At 33.6% G+C, this 16252-nt stretch overlaps 1 protein-coding gene across 2 annotated transcripts; it reads left to right on the forward strand.

Annotated features, from left to right (window-relative positions):
- The first annotated feature begins 324 nt into the window (after positions 1-324).
- On the forward strand, positions 325-16192 carry LOC106176732 (uncharacterized). 2 transcript variants are annotated; one of them, XM_013559238.3, is made up of 6 exons: positions 325-496; positions 653-768; positions 8821-8995; positions 10939-11261; positions 13585-13833; positions 14160-16192. In XM_013559238.3, the coding sequence occupies exons 2-6, from the start codon at positions 684-686 to the stop codon at positions 14420-14422; spliced, it is 1095 nt and encodes a 364-aa protein (XP_013414692.2). In that variant the 5' UTR covers positions 325-496; positions 653-683; the 3' UTR covers positions 14423-16192. The 2 variants fall into 2 exon arrangements, with proteins under 2 accessions (XP_013414692.2, XP_013414693.2); XM_013559239.3 differs by lacking the exons at positions 325-496; positions 653-768 and adding an exon at positions 6306-6492.
- The last annotated feature ends 60 nt before the right edge of the window (positions 16193-16252 follow it).

Raw genomic sequence — 16252 nt, forward strand, 5'->3', positions numbered from 1 at the left:
TAATGACAAAACATTGACATTTATTTTTATCTTCTTCTATTATGTCAAAAAGTAAAACATTCCAAATCTACATTGAAATGTTGACGGAATTCTGTTCTTTATTATTTTGCTTCAAAGGTCAAGGTCATTAAAACCAGCTGGAGGTGAGGGAATGTATTTTTCGTTCTTTCTTTTCGTCTACCTGGCATTAATATGTTAAATAGACGCTTTCGTTTTTCTTTTTTGCTCTATTTTACAATGGATATGCATCAGCGTCCCATTTAATGAAGTTTCTTTTTAGATTTATGAAAAAATGCGAACAATTTCGCTTGTCGACTGCTAGAAATGTCTGTCCAATCGCAGCCGCCGACCTGGGGTCACATGGCTTATCACATTCCATTCATTCTTCTGTGATTTTCACAAAAGCTGCCAGTATTGAAAACCAGCCACCAGGATCAACAAACTATTTCCACTGTCGGTGACAAGAGACAATTTAGGAATCAAAATTAAAACTTAAGTAAGTGAAAATATACATTTTTAAGTGAAACCCTCAGCGTCATTCGGGGGGCGGCATGTCAAGCAATGTTTTGATTCACCTGGCGGCTTAAGGTCGATTCCGATTGATGTTAAAATGCTGTGAACTTAACACTGCTTCTTGTTTATTTTTCACCAGTGTGACGGGGTTCGATCATTGGACACTGTGTATGTTGGGAGCTGCGATGGAAACTCCCCTAGATGTTCTGTCGCGAGCAGCCTCGATGGTTCAAGATACTAGCAGAAGCAGTCAAGGTATGTTGTGACACTGCGTACTTGAAGGGTGTGCGTCCCTCTCAAACACAATGTCGACTCCTTTGTTTAGACTTGGACACATGCCCAGAATGTAATTGTGTTGACAGGCATATACATTAAACTATGCTCTAGCTTGTTCAAATTCAATATATTAGTTTTTACATCCTATTTTTCTTTTTTTTTCCCGACATCCAATCAGTATTTTCATCCATGTAGATGTCTAAATAAAAGACAAATATGATGAATAGAAATTGAAAAAATATTGAAAATTGATTCAGTGAGTTCAGGGTGTCAGAGAACTTACATGTGTTGTACCCAATAATTAGTTGTGAAATTTCTAATTTTCCACCAACATCTCTTAATTGCCCCCTCCCCCCCCCTTTTTTTTATAAAGATAAATAATTTGATGGTGCAAAATTCAGAAAGCTTGAGGAGTAATGGTTAGAGAAAAATGTATAGTAATTGAAAAAGGAAACAAAGGTTTTGGAGAAGATAAAGCATCTAATTATTTACCCCACTTTCAATAATTGCTAACCTCGCTCAACTACAGTATCTATATCAGTATTTTCTGATTTTATTCTGTTGCTCAATTGTCAAGGTGTTACTGCTCAAGCATCTCAGGGTGATTCCCGCTCTTGCTACCAGCACCAACCAATTATTGAACCGAGCAGATAATTTATTCCTCTCCTTCCATATTAGCAACTATAAAGTATATATATATATATATATATATATATATATATATATATAGCACCTGGATATTTTTCCCCTTGTTTGGTCATACTGTACATATAGCATGACAAAAAGTGAAATACATAGACCTGTTTAACAAAAAAATTGTGGATCATTGATAATGTCTAATGAACCTGAAAAAAGAGACAAGTAAACAAATTCACATTCGTATGCAAATATGGCCCCTCCCAATCTCCAAACATTATCTTTCTGTTTTAACAAGTAGTGGACAGACATCTCCTTACTAAACATTTTCAATTCTAACTTTACCAGTGGATGTAACAAAAGTAGAAAAGCTTATGATCACACTGTGATTGTCATTGAGAACAATTTAGATAATACAAATGTTTAGATATTGTATTGTCATATATATACTATTATGTAATTCAAATTATAACATTCCTGTCGTACCAGCTGCTGTTTTTAATTTTGAGGTTTGGTTGGCGCATAACTTGAATACACATGCAAAAAAAAGAGAAAAAATGTTCTAGTTATTTACCCCTTCTCTGTGCATTTCAAACATTCAAACTATTTAGGGCAGATCATTAAAAAAGAAAACACTGTGTTTTCCATTCTTGATTTTGCGCCAGGTTTTCAATGTTGCTGTTGCCTCTGGGTGTAAAACATGCAGACAAAGAAAAGGCATGCAATCAATTTATTGGTATGCGTTGGGCTTTTATATTGAATTTGAATTGGGACTATATGTGATGAAAATTGAGATGAAAGTAGGGGAAAGTTTGTCAGAATTTCAGGCAATGTGATTGAGTAGATTAAGTGTTTGATTGGTTTATCTGAATAAAATGATTACTTGGATTTTCATATTCTGAAAAGTTTGATCACATTTTTTTTTGATGAATTTGGTTGTCATGAAGTATTTTGAATGAATTAGGCATTTGAAATTGCAGGGCATTTCATTCATGATTGGAGGAACATAAGTTTTTTTCTGTGAAATTATTATCTTGTTTGGTCTACATGCCAATTTTCATAAATACACATATTTTACAGACTTTGCTGCAGTTGATGAAAATTAGTTTATCCAAAATTGTTTAACAAATCATGTTCAAGAGACTGTGTGTTGTCACTGCGTGGTGTTTATCGTGATGAAAAAAAGAAATATGTGTAAGCCTTTTTTGTGACTTATAGAATAGATTGGTGTGGCTACCTGATCTGGGTGTAATATGATCCTAGCAGTCACTGAGTAGACTGGTAAAATGTGGTTGGAAATTACTTTTGCAGCAGTGAAAACATTACAATAGTATGCAGCAGGAAAATTTGAAAACCTCAAATTATGGCCTTTTCATCATATTAGAAATTGTTCGCATTCAAAGGGAGAAAGATAAACCTGATCCTTATCTTTGAGAATTCCTCTCTCTCTCTCTCTCTCTCTCTCTCTCTTGGTACGGTTTACAGACTGCAATTAAGTTCATGAACACACACCAGCAGCTCAATTACCAAGAAAAAGATAATTTTTAAATCAAGCTTAAATTGACCAAATATATTTGCATAGATGATTTCATTACTAGTACATTATTCAGAACTATTTAGTGGTTATTTTTTTCAAGCAATGTTTTCTCTTGTATCATCGTTTATTAGTGATAAATAAAGATGGTTAAACAGAAGACTGAAGTCTTCTTTTTAGCATCACTGGCAGCCTGTTTCATTCAACAGAGGCCAGTGTGACAATTTTTGTTTGCTATTACACCCTTTAAGAAAAAAATTAGGAGACCTGGAGTCATTTGAATTGTTTACTTTTTTCCCCCAAACATTGCGAAGCAAATTTTGAGTTATCTTGTCCACAAATAAATAGGCAAAAGGCTGTTGGAAACATAACCTCTTACTCTGGCGGAAGTGCAAGCCCATGTACTGAGCACAGATCAGAACATGAACAAAATTCCATAGCTGAAAGCCTTTGTTCTCCCAGGTATATTAATGAAATTTTGTGGCATGTTATTGTTATGGTTTTGATTTTTATGTGTTTTTGATACAAAAAGAATGTTTGCCATGTGATGTTTATTACCACCAGGAATGTTTATGAATGATAAAAAAAGATTTGCATCGTGTGTGTTTCCAGTGAAAATTTATCCTTCATCAGAAGTTGCAATTGACATTGTTTGCATATGTGTGTGGTGGTAAAATTTCAAGAAATGTATCTGAATTAGTTTGGAAACTGAAAGGAAAAATATTACCTAAGCGTTTGACTTATCAATTTCTGTTTTGCATTTGTGCAAAAGCAAAATCAAAGTAGTTTCTGCTATATTTGTGAGGATATTCTGTGAATATTTATTTGCAGAACCTGAGCCAATGAAATGTGATTTCATTCAACTTGAGGCGGTGTTGAGTATGTGTATGCTAAATTTGTGTCAGTTTAGGAAGACTCTGATTTGAAAGTGTTGAAAAAGGAAGTAACCCAAGAAAAGATTAAGGAAACCACTGATTAAATTTCCTTTGTGTGTGTGTGTCTGTGTTTGTGTTACAAACAACTTTTTTTTACTCAGAACTGTTAGGGCCCAGCATCATATTTTCTTGAAAATCATACCAGTTTTATTCAGAATATTCAGATAGCTTTCATATCAAAGCAGTATTGTGTTATAATTAACCTGAAAATGTTTTATTGAATATTAAAATATGCCCGAGAAAGCAGAGTTGTGGGGAAAGCTTTCATTTGTATTCTTTAGTTTAGGCATTGTGAAGAACATAATGTAGATTTATTAAGTGTTATTTTTTCTGTTGATGGAACAATAATTCCATTGTAGCAAATTTGTAAGGAAGGTGAGATTTTTAAATTCATTGAAAGAATAATAATGGGAACAAATTAAACCATTTTCATTTTCTCAGTCACCAAACAATTTGAAAAAATGAGAATGTTAGTTCTAGGGATTTATTCTCTTTTGATTAATTGGAATGCATTTATATACTCATAATATTAGTCAGATATGTCATTACTTTTGTATGGCATTGCCATAATGATGAGGGTGGCCATGAAGCAGAATAGTGACCAATGTCAGCTGTGGCATGTATGCAGGCACAGATATGTATACTAATAGCAGTGATAAAGGCAGCGGGCAACTTAGGGTAATTTTGTTATAAATATGGGTAATACAGGGAACTGATGCCAGTGTTTTGTGGTAGCCACCTTCAACCTGATGGCACTCTAGTCTAGACATGCATTCATACCACACATTTTTTTCTTAAATTATGGTTTTTGTACCTGTTTAAATCAGTTTACTCGTTCTCTCAATAGATGGCAGCAGGCTATTGCCCTTTGCCACCAGATGGCAGCAGGACAGTGTAGTAGTCCTGCCTACAAAAATGTGTGTGAATGAGAGTGTTTATAACTTGAATGGAATAAATTGTTGTATAATTTGAAGATCACAACTTTAGTATGCTGTTTTTTAACTATAAAAGTACATTTGTAACAATTGTTTTCTTGTGTTCTATGTTAAATTAGGAAAAGTTACCCTTACCCTTGCATGTTTATTCACTCCGCCCTTGTTTGAATGAGGTACACCCTACCTAAATGTGGCAAACAAATTGCTTTCTCAGTCATTGTTTGTCCTTTTTCTGACGTGTTAGATGAAGTTTTATATGACACACTATTCTGCCTCATCTGCTTTCTGAAAAGGAAGGAGGTGTTGGTGAATCATGATTACATGTAGTTTATTTATTTGAATTTTTTGCTGGACACTGTGTCTAGAGATTAAATGCCAGTTACATGTATTCTTTCTCAGGACAGAAAATAAAAGATAGAAATGAAATGATGTTTTAATGATAGGAGCACAGCTGAAATGAAATTGATAATCATGAAGATATTTGCATGTTAAAAACGAAAAAAAAAAAAATGTAAATTAAAACATGAAAATGATGAAAATGAAAAAGGGAACCAAAATCTGTCCGATCATTACAAAAGTGGGAGATTATCCTTGTGTGAACATTCTCAAGAGCAAGCCTTAAAACTGGCAATAGCAGAGGAAAGATATCTGTATGAGAGAAACCGTAACTGTCTTGCTCTGTGTAATTGGAGCGTCAAGTTTTAATACAGCACTTTGAAGAGAATGCAAATTGCCATATAGTCTACCAATCAATAAGTCAGTTTGTGATGAGCAGTTAAGAAAAACTTACGTATTAAATGGTTAAATCTATGTTACTTTGATTGAATTCATTAACATAGTTTATATCTGTTAGCATTTATCTACATCTTTTAATTTAATGTTCTTTCTTTTTTTTTTTTTTTTTTTTAAATGTGAAAAACAAAACAAGATTTTTATGTTGACTGTTACAAAAGTAATTGTAATGAAATACAGGGAAGTGTGTGTATATAAATATATATATATAGTGCAAAGAAAGAAGTGAAAAGAAGGAAGTTGTTTGAGATTTCATGAGATAGAGGAAGTTATCAATATTTATTAGTGCATTAAAAAACTTCTTTTAGAAAAAAAAATTTAGTACATATATGCATTCAAAAGGCTTATAACAATTTTTTCATGAAATTCTGCACAAAGAAACCTTTTTCCTACAGTCCGTTATTTGATGTGCATATTTCATACCCATGGAAGTGTTGAGGTAAAAAAAAATCCCACAATCTTTTCAGTCTTGTGTAATTCAAGCACGTCAAGAAAGGATTTCGTTTTAGCCACAATTTCACAACTCGTGTCAATCACAGAATATAATAGGCTGGGAGAAATTAATGATAATCCATCTGCCCCAGCGAGTGCGTAGTGATTGGCTAGCCTGGAATACCCGTATTTTTCTAATCATGTTAAGTTGCCATTAGGAGGAGAGCGGCTGCATACCTAGCATACCAGTCTCTTTGATAGTGGGTGACTAAAACAGGGTGTTCTCGCATGCCATGCTCATTTTTGAGGCACCTCTATAATCTAGGCTGCACAGACATGCTTGTACAGCTCCAGTAAGACACAGAGATGAACTCTGTGTGTGCGCAGTTCATATCTGCTGCTAGCAGTTCATGGATAGTAGACTGCACTGAAAAAGAAGGTATGGGATCAGGAGGGGGGGGGGGGATAGTGGGAGATAGTTATATACATGTGCATTGTTGAACCTTGAGCATGCATGCATGCATGCCTGGCATTTAGCCAACTGTGGTATTCATAGAGCTGTTATGACTTAGGAAAATATTTCTTACTATTCAAAAACAAGATGAAATAGTAGTCATTTCCTCTAGTTATTTCAGGTATTATAAGTGTTTTATCTGAAGTGTTTTTTATTTGTATGTTTTGTCATAGAGATCCTCTATTTATTTAAGATATGCTTATCAAGTAAAAGCATTCAGAAACCTGGTGTTATGATTTTTTAGTTGAACAAAATATTGTATTGCAAAAAAAAATCTTGATTTAGAGGTCAATATTTAAATAATTTTCTTAGAAAATATTTCTTAGTAGCGCTACAAAGAATGTACCTAATTTAACTTGAGGTCTTGTGAAAATAAGAAAAAATGGATATTATTCTTCATTTGGATTGGTGCATGGGCCTTGTTGTTGTAAAAAGGTTTTTCTTCCTTCAAGGAAATATTTGGCTTTCAAATAGTTCAGCAACTATACCCAGGGGCCATTGGTGATATTGTCATGCATAACAGAATGCTGTATTCATAACAGAATAAAATCCTTTTTTTAAAGCAAAAAAAGTAAGTGTTCTCTTTATAATGTTTGGAAAAAGATTTTGTCAGTAGACAGTATTGCTTGGAACACATTTGAGAGTTATAGAAAGCTGATTAGTTTTATAAATTTTGCAATAAAAAATTAAGGCTATACGTGTGAAAGATGACAATTTTAGAGATTTATCAGTAAATAGTTTAGACAAAACACAAGGAAGATTTATAGTCTAAAAATATTTCAAGTCAGGCTCATTTTCCCTGTATTTAGACATATGAATTTCAATTATTAGTACATATAGTCCTTCAAGTTCATATGCTTTTCAATCTTAGTGCCACTTTTTTCTGCCCCTCCAACAGTATACTGAAGATGCCCTGCACTGAATAGATGTAAATCCTGGCTTCCACATGACATCATTTCTTGGCTAAAGTGAAGCATTTTCTCCATGCTTTCACTGGAGACACAGTGGTCAGGCTGTATCACTAAAATAGCCTCTGCTGGCTTGTGGGGCTTTTTGTCATCTCTTTGCCATTAAGTTATGAAATGCAGATAAATCCAGGCTAAACCATGTCATATTATGGATGCGTGTGTTATACATGTGTGGAGAAGAGTAAGTTTTGATGTATAAAAGTTGATGTTTACAAAAAATTTGGACATCAAGTGACTGCAAGTGAATAGATTAATTATTTACTCTGTACACTGCATATTAAATAATACTATAAGGTATTAATTAAGTTTGGTTTCGGGTAAAGAATAAAAGGGGGTTTGTTTTTTTAAAACATGACAATTTGTTGTTTTTTAAAACATGACAAATTGAAAATAAGTTGTTTCTGTTTTGCCATCATGTTAATAACAGATTTAGTAAATATGTTCTTTAAAATATTGACTTTTTTATGTTCATGGAATTACTTAATAAATAAAAGAAGCTGGTATTAAGAGTAATTCATTTGTAGATATTAATTCTTATGTTGAAGCAAGCACTTTAACATTAAAAGGGGGGGGGGGGGGGGGGGGAGATGCCTGACTTTGGAAGTATGCAATAATTGGTAAAAGACAAAGAAAAAAAAGAGAAGTAGAAAGTTCAGTGGAAGTAAATCACCACAAGTAACTTAAAGGAATAATTATGGTCATTGCCAGGGGAAGCAGATAACAAAGTGATATTTTATGAAATTGAAAATCTTGAATACAAATTCAAATTAAGTTCACTCATTCGAAAAAAAGTAGTCACACACAACTGACTATCATTGAAGGAAGAGATGTTGTTAAGTTTCCAGACTTAAATGTATACATATATCTAGCAGGGCTTCCTGTATTTTTGCTTCAGTATTTAATTAGTGCCAGAATACCATTTTCATTGTTATTGATTCATTTTTATTCATTATTTATTTTTATTTATTTATTTATTTATTTATTTATTTATTTATTTATTTATTTATTTATTTATTTTTCTTTTTAGAAATGTGCATAAATTGGTTGGGGAGGAAAAATTATCAGTAATTTTTGCATTGTTTACTGAAAACACTTTTAAAATTTTTCAAAGAAAGAAAGAGAAAAACTTACTGTAAATGACTTTTTGATTAATTCAGTTTCATATTTTTTAGTTTAAAACACATTGGTGCTAAACTACATATAACACACTACTAACTCTCAAATATACATATTATCATTGATTTCCATCCAGCATTTTAGTGACTGTCCTTTATTATATTTTCAGCAACCACTGTGATGGAACATGATAGAACAAAGACCAGTTCTCCTACCAAACAACTTCCCACAAGAATGCAGCGTGAGGAAAGGAGGCGAGGACGTCAGGAGATGTCCGCTATGCTACAGTTTGCAGCAAACCACAGAGATAGGACAGGGGATAGGAAGTGTGCGGGCACACAAACGTAAATAGTTTGTTTTAGTTTCAAATATATTGTACCCTGGGAGTCAAAGTGAAGATGGTAACTTTATTTGATGCACCCTGTGAGTCGAAGTGATGATAGTAACTTTCTTATTTGATGGGTGTTGATGGTAACTTATGCACTAGAATTCAGAGCAAGCACCTTGTTTCAGGCTTGCTTTGGCCAAGCTAAAATTACTTTTGGTTTTTTTCATTTCTTTAAACGTCAGTTTCTATAAACAAAACCTGTAAATAATTTTTAAAAACATTCCTGTATGTTCTTTGCTTTCCATCAGTAACTGAAAGCAGGATGTTTTTAAGGCAGAATAATTCACCAAGCAAATTACGTCAGAGTTAGGAATGTTTGTTTGGAACAAAACAAAAACAAAGAAAAAGAATGAAAAAAAAAAGAATACAAAGGATACCAAAAATTTAATGCCACAGCTTTTTAACCTTGCCTTACAGCAGGGGGTCTTCAAGTTGAGTTGTGATTATACCGGTATGTGCTTTTCCGGGGGCCATGTTAGTTTGAAAATGTGGTAACATGCCCTTTTTGTAAATTCATTTTTCGCAATTCTTATTCACCTAGGATTGCTCACAGACATTTTTGCTTGCTTTTATTATTAAAATATTGTCTTTGTAGCAGTGTAGTCATTCTTGTTCAATAAAATTATATGTTGAATTGGAATTACTTTCAGCTTTTGTAAGAATATGTAATCTTTTCCAAAGTATTTGCTATTCAAATTTTTTGCTCCTCAATTATTTTGGAAGAATAAATATACCCTCTAATGAAATAATGAAATAATGTCTTGAATAACTGTAACCTATGTAAGTGGTCTGAGTAATGTTTATGAAGACATTTTGTCCTTGTGCTGTCTTTGAGTGGACTGATATTGTTTAGTGGCATTGTGTTAATTAATGGACACAGGGCAAGGGTGTCAAAACAATTGTTATATAACAGGGAAGGTCCCTATATATGTACAGGTGTCTTGTCTTGTCACCAAAACAGGTCATCACACAGGTATGTTAATGGGGTGGTCATGTGTCTTCAGGTTTAGGTAATGCCAGGAAATGTTTCTTGAAGTAATATGTAATGATTGGTTAAGTGTGGCATAATCACCCATTGTTCGGGTTCTGATGAAGGAAGTAGGAGTTTATTTGGACAGGAAAACCTTGGATGTTTCCATGTTTTGGTTCCAATGATGCCTCATATCTGTTATACAATAATACAGCAGGCTAGACTGTACTTTAAAACTATATGAAATGTAATTGTTGAAGAATTGGTAAAATCATTTCCCTCGCAAACACCAGGATTAAAAATTTAGAAATTGAAAACAGGGTTTATAGGTGGCATTTCTCTGTCAGCAGTTTTGGATAAGGGGATAAGAAAAGTGCTAAAATTTCCAAGAAAATTACTTTTTGCTACAGAAAGGTCTAGTGCACATTGTACATGTATGCCAGAGGTGGAGGTTGAACAGTGACACTTGCACATAATTTATAATTGAAACTAGCGTAAGAATGCAAGTATGCTTTGAAGTACGTGTAGCTGTAACTTTGTCTCACTGTCATGGCCAGCTGTACACAGAGAGATGAGAATAATGGTTTTGATGTGGTGTTAGCCTGTTCAAAGAGAAAGTCCATTTGGACTCACACCAAACATTTCTGTAGTGCAGTATTTGGCTGCCTGGCCAGTTTTTGTCAGATTTGACATTTTGTCACATGCAACCGGAGATGTTGTTGTGTTAAATTGTGCATTACAATATAAAAGGTGTAGTGGCATTTGAGGAAAAATGTCCCCAAAGAGTTTTAAAAAGTTTAACAGAAAATGAATTTGTAATAGTATAAAATGCTTTGAAACTGTAGAGAATAAGAATTTAAAGAGAGACTTCAGACAAGTTATCCATTCTTTTATTTCTTAATTTGCCCATTGTTTGTTTTGATTTACAGACCATATTCCAGTTTCAATGGACAGCCAATGTACACATCAGGAGAGGGCCCTCAACGGCCTACCAACCTTCCACTAGTCAGCTATCACACACACACCACAGCTCAGTCCAACGCACAAACTGGCTTCTGTGGCCATTGTAATAATGGAAGCACCACTGCTGGTGCTGGCTCATTCAACAGCCCTACTTCACCTCTTAATTTATCAACCACGACGCGATCGCCTGTGTCCCCACTACAGCAGCAGCACAGGCCGTCCGTGATAACATGTGCACACTGCGGACCTCCTCCATATCCAGCGGGGACCAGAAGAATAGAAACCTCAGGTTTGTACAGTGTACATGGGCAGTTTTACTATATAGTCAAATGTCATATTTTTCTTTATGTTAAAGATATATTATTTCAATATATGTGAGTATTATCTATTAGCTATATATATATATATATATATATATATATATATATATATATATATATATATATATATATATATATATATATATATATATATTATTTCAATATATGTGAGCATTATCTATTAGCTATATATATATAGATATATTATTTCAATATATGTGAGCATTATCTATTAGCTATATATATATATATATTATTTCAATATATGTGAGTATTATCTATTAGCTATATATATATATATTATTTCAATATATGTGAGTATTAGCTATATATATATATATATATATATATAGATATAGATATAGATATATTATTTCAATATATGTGAGTATTAGCTATATATATATATATATATTATTTCAATATATGTGAGTATTATCTATTAGCTATATATATATATATATATATATATATATATATATATATATATATATATTATTTCAATATATGTGAGTATTATCTTTTAGCTATATATATATATATTATTTCAATATATGTGAGTATTATCTATTAGCTATATATATATAGATATATATATATATATAGATATATTATTTCAATATATGTGAGTATTATCTATTAGCTATATATATATATATATAGATATATTATTTCAATATATGTGAGTATTATCTATTAGCTATATATATATAGATATATATATTATTTCCCTTTCCATTATCACACATGCAGGTGCCCGCAGTTTTCTAGAAAAATATATTGATAGTGTGTTTCAAATGTTATCACCCATAAACAATCAAACCCTTCTTATAGTTTTTATATCTGTACATCTTCAGAATACCTCTGCCTGTTCATGTTGTGCTTTCCAACACATTTGTTCACCTCATAAATGCCAAACATTATTTTTGTTTTTCTTTAAATTTACTAGGCAGCTTTATTTGATAAAAAGGCAGGTTGAGTTCAGACCCATCATGATTGGAATATTTTCATGGAAATTGTGTAATATTTGGTGTTTTTTATATATAAGTATGCAAAGTTCCCACTATAAGTGTCATGTTTTGTTTGAGAAAAAATATACCAGAAGCATTATTTAATTAAAAGGCAGGTTAATCAGCATGATAAGATGATTTTTTCAAAAGTTATTGGATTTTTGGTGGGCCCACCCTCGTAGGAAGAAATGTACAGTATGCAGTCAGAGGTGGGAGGCAAGGTTGAGGGTATATCTTTTCACCAGCCACAGATAAAAGCAGATGTTCTAGTTTACTTCCCAGATTTTTATAGATCTGATTTACATCCCATGCCCTCCACAGTGACACTGTGAATGCCACGCATGCCACCAACAACACTCATACTGCCATGCCATGCTGAATAGCTGGTCAGGATCTACTACAAATAAATAAGAGTTTGCATTTATGATAAAAATGGAAAATATTTGAAACGATGTATTTTCATTGATTTGACCTTAAAATGGATTGGCAGGATTTAGGAGGTATTTCCTGGAGGCAAAAGTTATGCCAGGTATGGGATGGCTGTCTATATTGGGGTACCATGAACTTTAGAGCAGGGATGAGTGCTCTTAATATGGCTCTGAATGTGCTCTGCTCCTCTTTAGAATGTCATGATTGTTATTGCAGAGAGAAGGGTGGGTGTGCTTTGTTAGTAAGAGCTTTAAATGGTCAGTGGTCAGTTCAAGGCTTTTTGTTTGGACTGTTTGTGTGTAAAAATCTGGTCTAGGAAATTTAATGTTAGATCCATTGTTTTATGTAAGTAAATGAAACACAAGTTCCATTGGACATGTAGTAAAAGTTTCCAAAATGCAGTCACAGTCAACCAACATGCAGCATACCCAAGGAATAATACTTTGTATTACCTATCACAGTCCTCATTTCTCTGATGAAGTTTGTCAGCATATGAAATATTGGCTGGTGAATTTCAGTTAATGTTCTCGATAACTATTGACAAATAAAACCTTAAATTATTAGTTTATTGAATATACATAGCTTATGAAACTATGCAACACAATCACAGTCAGTTTCACCAAAAAATTTCCACCATTATTCACCTGGTATTTGCCTATAATCAGTCTGTGAATATGCTAGGATATGCTCTGACAAAGATAACACAAGTTTGTCCCTGGACTTACCTTTCAATATCCTCTCAAATACATCTTTGAAGATAAACTTCTCAGTAATGCAGCTGTTCAACTGTTTTATTATTATCATTATTATTATTAAGATTTTAAATGTTCATTGAAATGTGAATTTCTTTCAGTTGACCTCTGCGACCCAGCGATTGAGGAGCATTTCAGACGGTCATTAGGGAAAAGCTACCAAGACTACCTTCCCGCCTCCACACCTCCAGGACCACTGTCGCCACTGTCCAAGTCACCTGTGACCAAATCACCGACCTCAGCATCAGGACCACCCCTCAGTCAGGCTGCAGTCACCATGGCAACACCATCCCCACTCTCCTCCTCTGCCTCCACGACGCCATCATCTGAGTGCAGCATCTCAATAGCAGGTTGGTGTGTGGGTTACATGAGACATAAAATATGGACATCTGATGATGGCTTGAAATGAAGCAATTTTGCTTCCTTATAGTTTAAGACATAGACTCTAGGAATCATTGCGAGTTAGGATAAGTGATAAGGCATTTATGATACATGATTCCTGTTTGACTGAAATATATGACGAAAGCATCACTAAAATTTCTTGAATTTGGAGCCAACTAAGTTAGTTTTAACTTAAAAGAGTTTTAAAAGCATTGATCAAAACATTTTGACCAAATGTAATTTCGGAAAAAAAAGCCAGAATTGTATCATTGTTGTACTGTTTATTTTATGATAGGTTCAGCTTCTGTAGACGATCACTTTGCCAGAGCTCTGGGAAACAGCACCTGGTCAGAAATTAAAGCTAAGAAGGAACCTGTGCAATTGGACATTTTAGCTGGTTCTGTGGATGACCACTTTACAAAAGCTCTGGGGGACCAATGGCTGAAGATTAAGGCTGACAAAGAATTAACGAGGAAAGAGGCGGTCAATGGGGCATCTGTGGCACATATGACGACCTCTTCACGTACACAGCCTTCACAGACTTTGGTGTCTTTATAGATTATTAGAAAACCAAGTAATCTTATTCTGACTGCTATGTACGTTTGTGAAAATTTCAAGGTTGGCTTTATAGCCTCATTTCCTGGATAAAAGAGATCAGCAGGATTGACAACTTATGACTGAGTGGTTTTTATGGATCTGTTCAAACTTGAAATGGTGGCGCCTCCCTGTCGGGGCAAGTGTCAACAATGTGAAATGTTATGTGATGGCTTTTTTTCTTGGTTTAAAAATCATTTGGCTGAAAACATTTGAGTGAAAAGGGTAAAATTCCAGTATTCATAGTGTTTAGACTGTCTTAAGGTCACATTCTCCAAGACAACACATCAAAAAAGGACAATAATTTAATGTAAATGAACAAATGTCAAGGTTTTTGTTATGAACAGTTTCTTTCTTTTGTGCTTCTTTTAATTTAAGGTCAGAGTTCATGAAATAATGGCTTATGTAATTGGCTAGTAAGTGATGATTCAGTAATCAATGTGATACATGTAGCTTGTCCAGTGATGTTGTAAAGCACACATTATTGAGCACTGTACAGTTTTCATTCAGTTTTTCAGCGATGGGCTGTCAGAGTATTATTGTACATTGTATATACACTGTTGCTGTTGTAATCTTTACGGTTCATACCAAGTTCACTACAATATGGACTCACTTCAGTTGGGGATTTTTTTCTACCTTCAGTTTTCATGGTTGTGCACTTGTAAATTAACCAGGATGTTTGGTTTGTTTTATAAGTATAATAAGTATAAGCAAAATGAGAAGTGTATGGTTCTTTCTAAAAAAAAAAAAAAAAAGCTCCAAGGCACAGTTGAAGGTGTGAGGCAAAAAGGCAGATAGAGGAAAGTATGGAAGGTCAACATAAAAGAGTGAAGAGCTTTTTTTCAAACCCAGGCATTGACACACAATCTGCAGGATTGACATAACCTGGGTGGGTGGAGTGCCATAACTGCACTGCTTTGATCTACTGTTTCTTTTGAAGGATTAAAGTTAGAGAGAGGTCTACAGGTAGCAAAATTTGCTGTCTTAAGGCAAGCCGTGGATGGGTTTCATCTAAAAATTATAGGGTTTATAATGTAAGTCAGTAAGTTAATGTTATATTATAGTATTAAATTTAAAAGGAGAGAGGCACTGGCCTTATTGTGGTAAAGAAATAATATTATGCTATTTAAGGTACAGGAAAGTCATGCAGGACCAAGAAGATGGAGAAAAGAAATGGTCCAGATCCAACTGTGGGTGGTTTTCATTCATCTCCAGAGCACCAAGTGCACACTAGGATAGGGTTTTGTTAGCACCACACCTTATGGTATCTTACCCATTGGAACAAATGTGAACTAGAGGTTTTCATCATCTTTTGTAATTAATTAATAAGTAATTAAAAAGAAAACTGTTTCTGAATAGATTGATGCATTATATTTCAGCCCTTGACATGATCTTGATCACAAATGATCAAGTGGTAAATGGTTAAAACATCATGCCTAATACCTAAATACATTTTTTTTTTGTTAAGAAACCATTTACCGTCTTACCAAATAGGTGATCGTCATTGAAATGTGAGAATTAGAACAAAATATAACAATTTTGACCAAACCAGGTTAAAAATCCCATGGAATCCCTTTTGGTCAATTATGGGTCAGGATTGTTCTAAATTTTACTCAACTCAGATCTAAGATTAGAATCAAAGAGCAGGACTGTTTATTGTCTAAGTTATATCTTGTAAAACAAGAGTGAATTATTGGTGATATGTTAATAAATGTGAAATATGTTGTTAATGTATTTTGTAAATTGCTGTATTTTTTATAACTTACCACAAATGAGAAGATAAAGTCTCAAGTT

This window comes from Lingula anatina, chromosome 6 (genome assembly GCF_051362555.1).
Source record: "Lingula anatina isolate TDL-2025a chromosome 6, LinAna3.0, whole genome shotgun sequence".
Lineage (NCBI taxonomy): Eukaryota > Metazoa > Brachiopoda > Lingulata > Lingulida > Lingulidae > Lingula > Lingula anatina.

Excerpts from the sequence above, each read along its gene's own strand:
- LOC106176732 (XM_013559238.3), top strand. The coding sequence starts at position 684 with ATGTTGGGAGCTGCGATGGAAACTCCCCTAGATGTTCTGTCGCGAGCA. Across the intron at positions 8,996-10,938 it reads AAGTGTGCGGGCACACAAAC|ACCATATTCCAGTTTCAATG; the intron begins GTAAATAGTTTG and ends TTTGATTTACAG. Across the intron at positions 11,262-13,584 it reads CAGAAGAATAGAAACCTCAG|TTGACCTCTGCGACCCAGCG; the intron begins GTTTGTACAGTG and ends AATTTCTTTCAG.